Raw genomic sequence first — 11,518 nt, forward strand, 5'->3', positions numbered from 1 at the left:
GTGGGCGAAAGTCTTTGCTCCCGACCGCCAGCATTTCCCTATGGGCTTTCGTCTTGCGATGCAAGCCCATAGGGAAATTCGTCTTGCGAAGCGCCTCCAAAACAGAAAACCCTTTCGTCTTGCGGGTTTTCCGTCTTGCGAGGCATTCGTCTTGCGGGGTACCACTGTATAAAGCAATTGAAACACTTCCCACACTGTTGGGTTGAAATAAGCGACAGACGAATGGCAAGGTGTCATACGGGAGGCATCTCTCGAGCAAGTCTCGGAGGGTCCCTTTTATTGAATATTACAGCATTACATATGTGCTTGTTGCTGATTGGTTCACATGAATACAATGCAAGGGTTGAATATAGGTATTAATCATCAATAGATTAAAGGGTGGGAAAGGGAACACAGGATTGGACAGGCGTGAAACCTCCTTATTAAACTATTAACTAGTGATTGAGTATCAAGACTTAAACTATTACTAATGATTGACTTTGCATGACATGAAAGAACATAACAATCGCGTTCCGTAGATGTGGTCAACAATGCGTTAAGAACAGGTCAGGGTACTGAACTCAATGTGAACTGATCAGAACATTCCCAGACCCATGCGTAGAGGCAAAAACATCCCAAAATCCATCCCAGCACCACACTCCTTCCATTCAAACCATTTTAGATTTTTCAGTTTGTGGATTGTAGGGTTTCAACTCTTAAAGCTTTTCCTCCTTGCGATTCCATTGATGGTTTCTAAGAACATCAGGACTGAAGCTCTATGTACGCTCCATATACGTAAGTGGTTTTCCCTTTTTGAGTTCGCTGATGTTTGCTAAGGTTTCCACTTCTATTGACGCTCCTTCCACACTCCATACATTTATTTGCTTGTCCCCGAGTGAGTCTGTTGATGTCGTCTAAGTTTCCTGTGTGTGAAATTAGGGTTCCACTCTGAAACTCTTTCAACTCTCCATACATTTAAATGGTTTCTCCCGTGTGAGTCCGTTGATGTCTTCTAACATTTCCAACATTGGTGAAGCCCTTTCCACACTCCTTACATTTAAATGGTTTCTCCCCTGTGTGAGTTTGATGATGGATACTAAGTGCTGTACCATCAATAAAGCTCTTTCCACATTCCATGCATTTAAATGGTTTCTCCCCTGTGTGAGTCCGTTGATGTTTTCTAAGTGTTCCACTGCGATTGAAGCTCTTTCCGCACTCGGTGCATTTAAATGGTTTCTCCCCAGTGTGAGTTCGATGATGGGTTCTCAGGTCTCTTCTCTCAATAAAACTCTTTCCACATTCCATGCATTTTAATGGTTTTTCCCCTGAGTGAGTCCATTGATGTCTTCTTACTGCTCTATTAGAAGTGAAGCTCTTTCCACACTCCTTACATTCAAATGGTTTTCCCCCTGTGTGAGTCCGTTGATGGATTCTAAGTGTTCCACGATCAGGGAAGTTCTTACCGCAATCCATGCAATTAAATGGTTTCTCCCCTGTGTGAGTCCGTTGATGGATTCTAAGGCTATGGCTAGTAGTGAAGCTTTTTCCACAATCCATACATTCAAATGGTTTCTCCCCTGTGTGAGTTTGATGATGGATACTAAGTGCTGTACCATCAATAAAGCTCTTTCCACATTCCATGCATTTAAATGGTTTCTCCCCTGTGTGAGTCCGTTTATGTTTTCTCAGTGTTTCACTGTGACTGAATCTCTTTCCACAATCCATACATTTATATGGTTTTTCCCCTGTGTGAGTTCGATGATGGTTTCTAAGTGTTCTACTAACAGTGAAGCTCTTCTCACACAGCATACATTTAAATGGTTTTTCCCCAGTGTGAGTTTTATGATGAATATTCAGTCCTCTCTTTGTACTGAAACTCTTTCCACACTCCAAACATTCAAATGGTTTCTCCCCTGTGTGAATCCGTTGATGGATTCTAAGGTGTCTACTTTGACTGAAGCTCTTTACACATTCCATGCATTCAAATGGTTTCTCCCCTGTGTGTGTCTGTTGATGTTTTCTAAATGTTCCACTATCGGTGAAGCTCTTTCCACACTCCATACATTTATATGGTTTTTCTCCTGTGTGGGTTCGTTGATGGTTTCTAAGGTGTCCAATCTGACTGAAGCTCTTTCCACACTCCTTACATTTATATGGTTTCTCCCCTGTGTGCGTGTGTTTATGTATACGAAGGTTTGAACTCCAACCAAAGCTTTTTCCACACTCCATGCATTTAAATGGTTTCTCTCCTGTGTGAGTCCATTGATGTTTTCCAAGTGTTCCACTGTCAGTGAAACTCTTCCCACACTCCATACTTTCAAATTGTTTCTCCTCTCTCTTTTCACATTCCATGAATTTATATGGTTTCTTTGTTATTCCCATTGGACATGGCCCTCCAGAATTTTGACTGCCTTCTCCATTGTCTTCTTTCAACAGGGAGGAGCGGGGGGAAAGGAAACCTAGGAAGAGAACAAAGGAATATTACACACATCAATTAGCATCTGCTCTTATTTTAACGTCTCGTACATTCTTTCCTGTCCTCCATATGTTCCAAATTTTTCGGAAAGACAGATGAAATAATGTTAAATAATGGTAATGCATCATCAGCCTTTCCTAACCTTTAATTAAGCATTAATGAAGCAGCATTATCTTATAATACGGTTGAACTGTGGGGTTTATGTTTTATAAAAAGTGGTTTATCACAAGAAAGGGAGCTGCTCTATGTTCCATGAACCTGGCCAATATTAATCAGGATCCTAAATTCATCATGAAGTTCTTCATCTGCTGCACTATAATCCTCCACCCCTTGGGCCACATTTTGTCCCCTTCGACTTCTAGATCGTTATTCATCAGCTGCACACTCCCTTTGGCCTCAGGAGGTCCATACTGATCATTTTGGGAGACCCATATATAAGTCTAGTGACAAGGCTTGGTGCTTGTGGTCGGTTGAAGGAGTGCTCAGTTGGAGAATGTTCTTGGGGTTGGACCTCCATCTCTCAGCCTTGCATTCTTGAATGGAGAGAGCTGGAGATGCAGAAGGAAAGCAGCTGGAGCCTGACTGCTGGGAAGGCCAGATTGAGACACCCACCCCAATTATGATTTATAATAATTATATGCCGCCGGGTCTGGCACCTGCCTCCTGACACTGGCTTATCTTAGTGGAGATTCCCTGTCCAGGCCTCTCTCACTGTTCTTCCTCCTTTGCCCTGGGTGGCCAAGGGCTTCTGAATATTCTAGCTCTGCTCCAACTGGGAATTATTTATTAAATCTGTATATCTCTTTTCATTTGAAGATCACAAGATAAAAATATGTGTTACACTGAAAAAGGTGAGTATTAAAGGTGAATAACACTGAGTGTGGAAAAGAATAGAAAGATGATGAAACCAGTGGTGTGTCCACCTGAATGTAATATAATAAGAATAAGAATAAGAATAATGAAATGTAAAGAAGAAACCAATCTTCAAATCAGTTTCATATTCCCTGGCTGTATTTCTCTGCCATGATTGTGCCTCAGAATCTTAGCCACACTTTATTCTAGAATATCAACTGGATCTCTTTGTAATAGGAGCCAGACATCCCTGGGATTTCATCCAGACATTCCTTTAGTGTGGGCAGCAGCAGCAGCGGAGGAAGGAAGGAAGCAACTTTGGGGGCAAACCATTTCCTTCAGAAGGTCTTCCCCGGGGGGCAGCAGGCTTGATATACTGCTCAGTGGGGACACCTTGGATTTATAGTGTTAGGGTCTGGATACCAATCACAATCCCTTAGAAATGTCTCAAGAACCCTTAAGATCCAATTTCACCAACTCCCACGTAACACTGAGCCCTAGAGGAACCTTCTGTGCTGAGTTGAGGCATCTCTGGCCCTCCAGATGTGGTTGGACTCAAAAGTACCACCTGCCCAAGCAAGGATGGCCCATGGCCAGGGAGGATGGGAGTCTTATCTGGTGGGACAAACTTTCCCCTTCTTCCCCCTCCCCTGAAAACGCTGAATATCTGTATTTCGTTTCCTCCTTCCTCCGTGATCTCCAACATCTTCCTGATACAGTCCAACCAACTGCACACATTCCCAAATCATCTTGCACCACTGACTTCCTGCGGTGGCTGCATTGTGTCTTGGACACTGGCAATGGGACAGCACCTTCCCCTGGATGAGAGGATAGAGGGTTAAATCAGGGCTGGCCAAATGGGACTCCGCTCCCTCCCCTCCTTGCCCCTCCCTGCATCTCCTGCCTAAGGGGGCTGCCTCAGTTTCCCTAGTGGGGGAGCAGGCCACAAGAACAACCTTCTCTCTTCCCTCAAAATACAGGAAACACGACAAAGAAGGCGTTGGAGTGTCACCGTGGAACATAACAACAACAGGAACAACAACTGGTTGTAAGTCACTTTGGGCTGCCCTGGGCAAGAGAAAGCAACTAATAGATTAAATAAATAAATAACAATAACTGAAACTGCAGTACAGTGGTACCTCGGGTTAAGAACTCAATTCGTTCCGGTGGTTAAGAAAGTGTTCTTAACATAATGGGGCCTCCTGCTGCTGCTGCGCTGCTGGACCACAATTTCTGTTCTCATCCTGGGTTAGCGGATTCTGTAACCTGAAGCGTATGTAACCTGAGGTACCACTGTAATAATAATAATAAGGCAGGCTCTTGAGGGGGGGCACGGGAACCCACCCATTTCCATAGCAATCTTCCCCATCCCTTATATCCCACAGATTTAAGAGATCTGATATAGTGGGAATAATGGACACCTGGTGGATGGAGAGGAGGAGTTGGGCCCAGGTGTCTCTGGGGGGGGGGGGAGCCCTTTAGATGCTTCTGCACAGAAACCCAGGCATGTGGGAGAGACTGGAGTTGCCAAGAGCGAAGCCTCAAAGGGGGGTAATAATAAAGGGGGCTTCCTCCCTTTCCTCTTTCCCCCCATGGTTGGACTCGCTCTAACAGCCCCCAGCGCCCCCTGCAGCTCCTGATCTGGGACCTAAGGCAGGGCAAGGACTGAGCTTCAGGGGAGGAGAGGGTGGCTGGATCGGGGCTCCTGCTCAGGGATCTCTCCCTGGTCTACGCAGAGTCATGGCAGATTCCTGGGCAGGAGGGAGAGGTCAAGGCAGGCAGCCCCCCAGCCCCTCTCTCTTTCTCCAAGATGGCTTTGATCCCTCCCCCAGGGATGCTTCCCTTCCTTCCTCCACCTCTGAGGGTCCCCTTTCCCCAGAGGCCCCCCTGGCCGGCTCAGCCTTCCTGCCAAATCTCTCCCCATCCCAGGAGGGAGACGGGGGGGGGGTCCTCCATCCAGGCCTCTCTCGCCCCCATTAACCCTTCCATGGACTCCCCATCTCTAGACAAAAGGGACCCACCAAGCTGTGTCTCGGCACCCGCGCGGAGTCAAATGCGCCCCAGGGATTTCTGCCAGGGGGAACCCAGAACTCGCAGAGGGGCGCGGAACTGGGGCCTCGGCAGTGGCGTAGCGTGGGTTGTCAGCACCCGGGGCAAGGCAAGTAATTTGCGCCCCCTAACCCGTGGATTTTAGCACTCGAGTCTCTTCCACTAGATTTCTCCCAGGCCTCTGGTTAAGTGGGAGGGTTACTGTTTTTGTCTGATACTATGTTATGTATTTTTGTGTTCTTATATTGTAAGCTGCCCCTGTGATCCTCAGAGGAAGGGCAGCATAAAAATTAAATAAATTTTAAAATTGAGACAAACACTTCAGAACAATTTCATAGTAACACAGCAAGAATTTCATGACATAGTGTATGCTATAGTAAAACAGTAACATAGTCTTCTTCACAGATACTTTGTGTCTTAAGACAGGAGTGGTAGTACAGTACAGTGGTACTTCGGGATGCAAACGGGATCCATTCTGGAGCCCCGTTCGCACCCTGAACAGAACGTAAGATGCGACAGTGCATCTGTGCGTGTCGCGTTTCGCCGCTTCCATGCATGCACATGATGTCATTTTGATCGTCTGCGCATGCGTAAGTGGCAAAACCCGGAAGTAACACGCTCCATTACTTCCAGGTCACCGCAGAGCGCAACCCGAAAATACTTATCCTGAAGCGTATTTATCCCGAGGTACGACTGTACGAACTTAATCCGTTCCGGAAGTCCATTGTTAAACCAAAGCATTCTTAAACCAAGGCGCGCTTTCCCATAGCAGCAGGGGACTCAATTTACAAATGGAACACACTCAAGAAGAAGAGGAGGAGTTTGGATTTAATATCCCGCTTTATCACTACCCGAAGGAGTCCCAAAGCGGCTACCATTCTCCTTTCCCTTCCTCCCCCACAACAAACACTCTGTGAGGTGAGTGGGGCTGAGAGACTTCAGAGAAGTGTGACTGGCCCAAGGTCACCCAGCAGCTGCATGTGGAGGAGCGGGGAAGCGAACCCGGTTCCCCAGATTACGAATCTACCGCTCTTAACCACTTCACCACACTGGCTCAACAGGAAGCGAAACGTGTTCTGCTTCCAAGGCAAAGTTCACAAACCAAAACACCTGGGTTTGCAGTGTTCTTAATCCAAGTTGCTCATAAACTAAGCTGTTCTAAGCTGTTGTAGCATAGCAGCTAGGAGACTAGATTATGAATCTGTTCAAATCTCACTAGGTGAACTCTCTCCCCGCCACTAACCTCCAGCTTCACTTACCTTTGCTGGGCTGTGTGCAAGCCACACATTAAAAGGGCATGACTTCACCCAAAGTATCCTCAGAGCTGCAGTTTTTTAAGGATGCTATGAATTACCAGGATACTTTAAGGAAGTCAGGTGCTTTTACTATCCCTTCAGGATTGGCATGAGATTAGTGGTTGGGGCCGAAATTGCGCGCGACCAACCCCACAACCTTGCATGCACACACACTGGCAAATATCCCTCCTCAACTGATCCAGGCAGACCAGCTGTAATCTGCTTATTAGCCCCACTGCACACACCAAAAGAGGAATCAGATGAAGGAAAGAAAGCTATTTGTATCCCGATCTAGGCACCTCAGCACATGTCTGCTTTATTTTTTATCATTTTTATTTGTTGCCCTCGTTGCCAAAATGAACGAGGTCTTGGGCTGCAGAACAATGCGCTAATTAGTCTTCCAAGGTTGCTTAAAGATAACAACTAAACAATGTGAATGAATGCAGGAAAGCACTATACAAAGTTCAGTACAGTGGTACCTCGGGTTACAGACGCTTCAGGTTACATACACTTCAGGTTACAGATTCCGCTAACCCAGAAATAGTACCTCGGGTTGAGAACTTTGCTTCAGGATGAGAACAGAAATCGTGCAGCAGCGGCGCAGCAGCAGCGGGATGCCCCATTAGCTAAAGTGGTGCTTCAGGTTAAGAACGGACCTCCAGAAAGAATTAAGTACGTAACCAGAGGTACCACTGTGTTATTATTATGCATTGAAATTTCAAGTCACAGGGAGGCCACCTGTGGCAAAACTTTGATTGGTAATACATTTGGGACAGACCTAAGAAAATGTTTCTTCACATACGGTGTAATCAAGGAACCACATCTACACCACCCTGTGTTCCATTATGGAAGAAAGGTGCTTAATACAGTGGTACCTCTGGTTGCGAACGGGATCCATTCTGGAGCCCCGTTCGCAACATGAGCAGAACGCATACCACATCTGCATGTCTGTGTGTGCCGCGATTTGCTGCTTCTGCGCATGACGTCATTTTGAGTGTCTGCGCATGCGTGAGCGGCAAAACCCAAAAGTAACCCTTTCCAGTACTTCCGGGTTTCCGCGGGATGCAACCTGAAAAGATGTAACCTGAACCGATCATAACAAGAGGTATGACTGTAGAATAAAAAATACATATGTGGTTATGATGACCACAGGCTAAGATTTCTTTAAAAGCCGATTAGGGCTAAATGGGATCCTCAAGATTTCATGCCACTAAATAGTTATGAGGGGAGGCTGGCAACAGCCAGGGAGAGTGATCACCTTCATAGACCTGCCTGTAGGCCTATTAGATGCACCTGTCTGCAGGAAAGCTGGCCTAGATAGGTCTTTCGTCTGATCCAACAGGTTTCTTCTTACCTCCTTAATTTCTACTGAAATTCTCCAAGTCACTGTCTTTCAACCTAATGTGCCTCAGAAAGTTGTTTTGCGGATAAAATGGGGAATGGAGAACCCTGTACACCACCTTTGAGTTCCTTGGGAGGAAAAAGTTGGAGGGGAAAGAAAGAAAGAAAGAAAGAAAGAGAGAGAGAGAGAGAGAGAGAGAGAGAGAGAAAGAGAAAGAACATTTTACCAGTGGCGCAGTGACAAAATTCATTCTACATCTACTTCCTTTGAAACCGTTGCTTCGTGTGTTATGAAATATAATACACAGAAGAAAGAGATTGCTGTATAAATACGATTTACTAAAGAGAAAATAACCCCCTTTTAAAAAATATATTTTTTTAAAGGTGGGGGGGGATGGAGAGAAACCTACAGCTGTTTAGAATAGGACCTATAATTCAGAAAAGGAAATCTTTTTACAGTTATCATGACTGCAGCTAAAGAGGAAGTACAACCCAAATACAGAATTACTACTATGTTTATCATTATCATTCTTTATACCCCGCCCATCTGGCTAGGTTTCCCCAGCCAGGGCAAAGGAAAGTATGTTCGTGGGAAGGTGCTCGGCAAGATTTGAGTGCAAAAAAAAAAAAAAGATATACCCAAGCAACAAGATGAGATTGTCGTCATTCGGGGCGGGGGGGGGCGGGGGGGTTGAGATTCCTGCGTCCTTAAACACACCAGAAAATCAACAGGTACAAATTTCACCTGGGGCAGGTGGGTGGGAGGGGCCGGAATAGGGTGCGAAACACTTCCAGCGGTTGCATTCCTGCCCTGCTCAGAAACTCCCCCCCAACCTTGCAAGCAAAGGGATGGTCCCAAAAGTCGCTGGAAGCTCCCCGAGCTCTCCCCGTCACGTGCCGCGACTTACCCAATAGGAATGAGGTTTCCGCTTTGGAATGCTCTTCATCCCAGGGCAACTGCTTCTGCTCCGGGTGGGCGGAGCTTGAGGGGGCTGGGCTCTGAGAGAGAGAGAGAGAGGGAGCCAGGTAGGGGCAGAGAGCTGCCAGTGACAGCGCCCCCCCCAGATGTTGCGCCCGGTGCGGCCGGGCCCCCCCTGCACCCCCCACGCTACGCCACTGGGCCTCGGTTCTCTGCCCCCTCTCCCCCCCCCCCCGCAGCTCTTTGTCCTCTCTGTCCCTCCGCTTCCCTCGCTCGCTCCGCTATTCCCATTTCCTTCCCCGCAAGACAAAGGGCTGGGGGTCTCCAAGGAGGCGCCCCCTCGGGGGGAGGGGCTCCTAAACCAGCCCCTCCCCCGCTCGCCGGATCCCCAGAAGGGAGGGGGAGGAATCCCCCACCTTCCTTTCACCCCCCGCCCCAAATCCTGCCCCCCCTTCCCAGCTGCCCTGTTTGCAGATTCAGGGGGAGGAAAAGCGCCTCCTTCTCCCCCCCCCCAATATATAGATATATTTCGCACCTCTTTCCCCTCCTCCGCAGAGCTGCTCCTCTTCCGGGAAGGTGGATCAGGCCCCTCCCCTCCTCCTTGCCCCCCTCCCTGCCTCTCTAGAAAGCGGAGCTCACTGACCCGGGGGGGGGGAGGAATGAGTGGCCCCTCCCTCCCCGAAGACACCAATTCTCCTCCTCCCAAACCAGCTCCGTTTTCCTGTTTCTCTCCTGAGAAAGTCCCGGATTCGATCCCCGGAGGCGGCAGGGAAGGAGACCCCCCCCCCCCAACTGGGAAAAAGTCCCCCCTTCATCTCTTTTAATCCCTTGCCGATGTTACATAATTTTTTAGAATGATTGGGGGGGGTTGCCCCTCCAGCAGGCAGTGTCCCCCCCCCTTCATTCACACACACAGTGTCTCCTCAAAGCCCCACATGACGCCCCGACACCACAAACTGTCCACCGTTGTTCTGTTGGGGAAGGAAATGGCAACCAAGGGGGGAGCTTGGGCCATGAGGGGGGGCGGCCATGATGCCTAAAGCGGGAGGCCAGGTATTCAGCAGCCCCTCTGCCTGAGTGATAATCTCAGGCATCCTGACACGGGTTTGGGGCCTGGAACAGTAACTTAAAGTGAAGGTCAAGGGACCCCTGACCATTAGGTCCAGTCGTGGCCGACTCTGGGGTTGCGGCGCTCATCTCGTTTTAAAGGCCGAGGGAGCCGGCATACAGCTTTCGGGTCATGTGGCCAGCATGACTAAGCCACTTCTGGCGAAACCAGAGCAGCGCACGGAAATACCGTCTACCTTCCCGCTGGAGCGGTACCTATTTATCTACTTGCACTTTGACATGCAAGAACCCTAAAGGGTAGTCCAGTGTCGTCATTATGGGGGCCTTTTTAAAATAGGGGCTGGTGTTTGAACTTGAGTTTTGCTAACGGGGGGAGCAACTCATTGGCAGAGCAGTTGTCCCCCCCATTCAGCTCCCCGCTATGAGGCGAGACCGCCTCCTGACTCGCAATGCAGGTCAGGCAGCGGTGCCAGTTCTGCTTCCCAGGGAAAGACCGGCAGGTCTGGCTCCCCTGCGACACGTCCCCCCATTTCCCCCAGTGGGACATTGGCAGTGGGGAGACAGAGAGAGAGAGACGTGGCCTTTTGGAGAGTCGTCTCCATCCTGGTTTCCCTCTGTTATTCTCTCTGACCGATGGAGAACCTACAAAGGACTCTAGAAGGGCATAAGGGAATAAGGGCAGATTTTAGTTTATTGCACTTGGCTTCTCCCTCCTGGCAAGGAATCTGCTACTCCTCCAAGTTCTTCGACAGAGGGGTCCCTGGAAAGGGGGGTCCACTTCCCCCACCCCCTCCATGGTTCAGGTCAGCTGTTGCCTCAGAGTCGCAGGACGCTGCATTATACCAAATGAAACCATTGGTCCACCTGGGAGAGGAGAGGTTCCCTCTCTCAGGCTTCCGGTTTTAGCTCTTATTTCCGCTGCGTGGCTGATCGAAGCTGACGATGATGTACAGCAAGCCAGAAATAGGGGTGAAGGATGCTATAGAAATGCATTCAGGGTTTATATACAGGTAAAAGGTACAGGACCCCTGGGCAGTTAAGTCCAGCTGAATTCGACTATGGCGTGTGGTGCTTATATCCGCCTTCAGACGGATGGAGCAAGGCAGCTTTCCGGCTCATGTGGACAACTTCTCATGAGCTGATATTGCGATATAAATTCCAGAAGAACTACACAAAATCTACAAGGAGACTCGCAGGATAATGGTGGTGTGAGCTTTCCTCGTCCAGAGTCCATACCCTCAGCCTGCAACCCACAAAACCTTAGGCACTAATACATTTATTGGCCTTTAAAGGCCCACCAGATCCTTTGTTGTCTTCGCTTCAAAAGATGAATATTTTTGTTGAAAATAATTGGTATTGGCAACAAGAGTAATAAGAATATGTAAATATGGACTGATAATGGATGAAAATATATTGTTATAATAGGTTAAGATCAAAAGTTAAGATAAATGAAAGAAGGCAAGGATTTGCTGAATCGATTATATAAATGGGAATACAAAAAGGGGAGGTGTGAGGAAGTCAATAAAATAAGCAAATGAG

The 11,518-nt window shown here is 48.0% G+C and overlaps 1 protein-coding gene across 5 annotated transcripts; it reads right to left on the reverse strand.

The window, feature by feature from the left end:
• Nucleotides 1–231: 231 nt before the first annotated feature.
• LOC114592670 (uncharacterized) lies at nucleotides 232–9,512 on the reverse strand. Of its 5 annotated transcripts, XM_077923330.1 has the most exons (4): nucleotides 8,901–8,989; nucleotides 8,006–8,121; nucleotides 4,447–4,600; nucleotides 232–2,438 (listed from the first exon to the last, which is right to left on the reverse strand). In XM_077923330.1, exon 4 carries the CDS (start codon nucleotides 2,359–2,361, stop codon nucleotides 955–957), a length of 1,407 nt encoding a protein of 468 aa, XP_077779456.1. In that variant the 5' UTR covers nucleotides 2,362–2,438; nucleotides 4,447–4,600; nucleotides 8,006–8,121; nucleotides 8,901–8,989; the 3' UTR covers nucleotides 232–954. The 5 variants fall into 5 exon arrangements, with proteins under 5 accessions (XP_077779456.1, XP_077779455.1, XP_077779454.1 ...); XM_077923329.1 differs by lacking the exons at nucleotides 4,447–4,600; nucleotides 8,901–8,989 and adding an exon at nucleotides 9,447–9,465; XM_077923328.1 differs by lacking the exon at nucleotides 4,447–4,600.
• Nucleotides 9,513–11,518: the final 2,006 nt, after the last annotated feature.

Source organism: Podarcis muralis, chromosome 2 (assembly GCF_964188315.1).
Source record: "Podarcis muralis chromosome 2, rPodMur119.hap1.1, whole genome shotgun sequence".
NCBI lineage: Eukaryota > Metazoa > Chordata > Lepidosauria > Squamata > Lacertidae > Podarcis > Podarcis muralis.

Bases quoted from the DNA above. Each gene is read 5' to 3' on its own strand.
- LOC114592670 (XM_077923331.1), bottom strand. From the start codon at position 2,361: ATGGGAATAACAAAGAAACCATATAAATTCATGGAATGTGAAAAGAGA.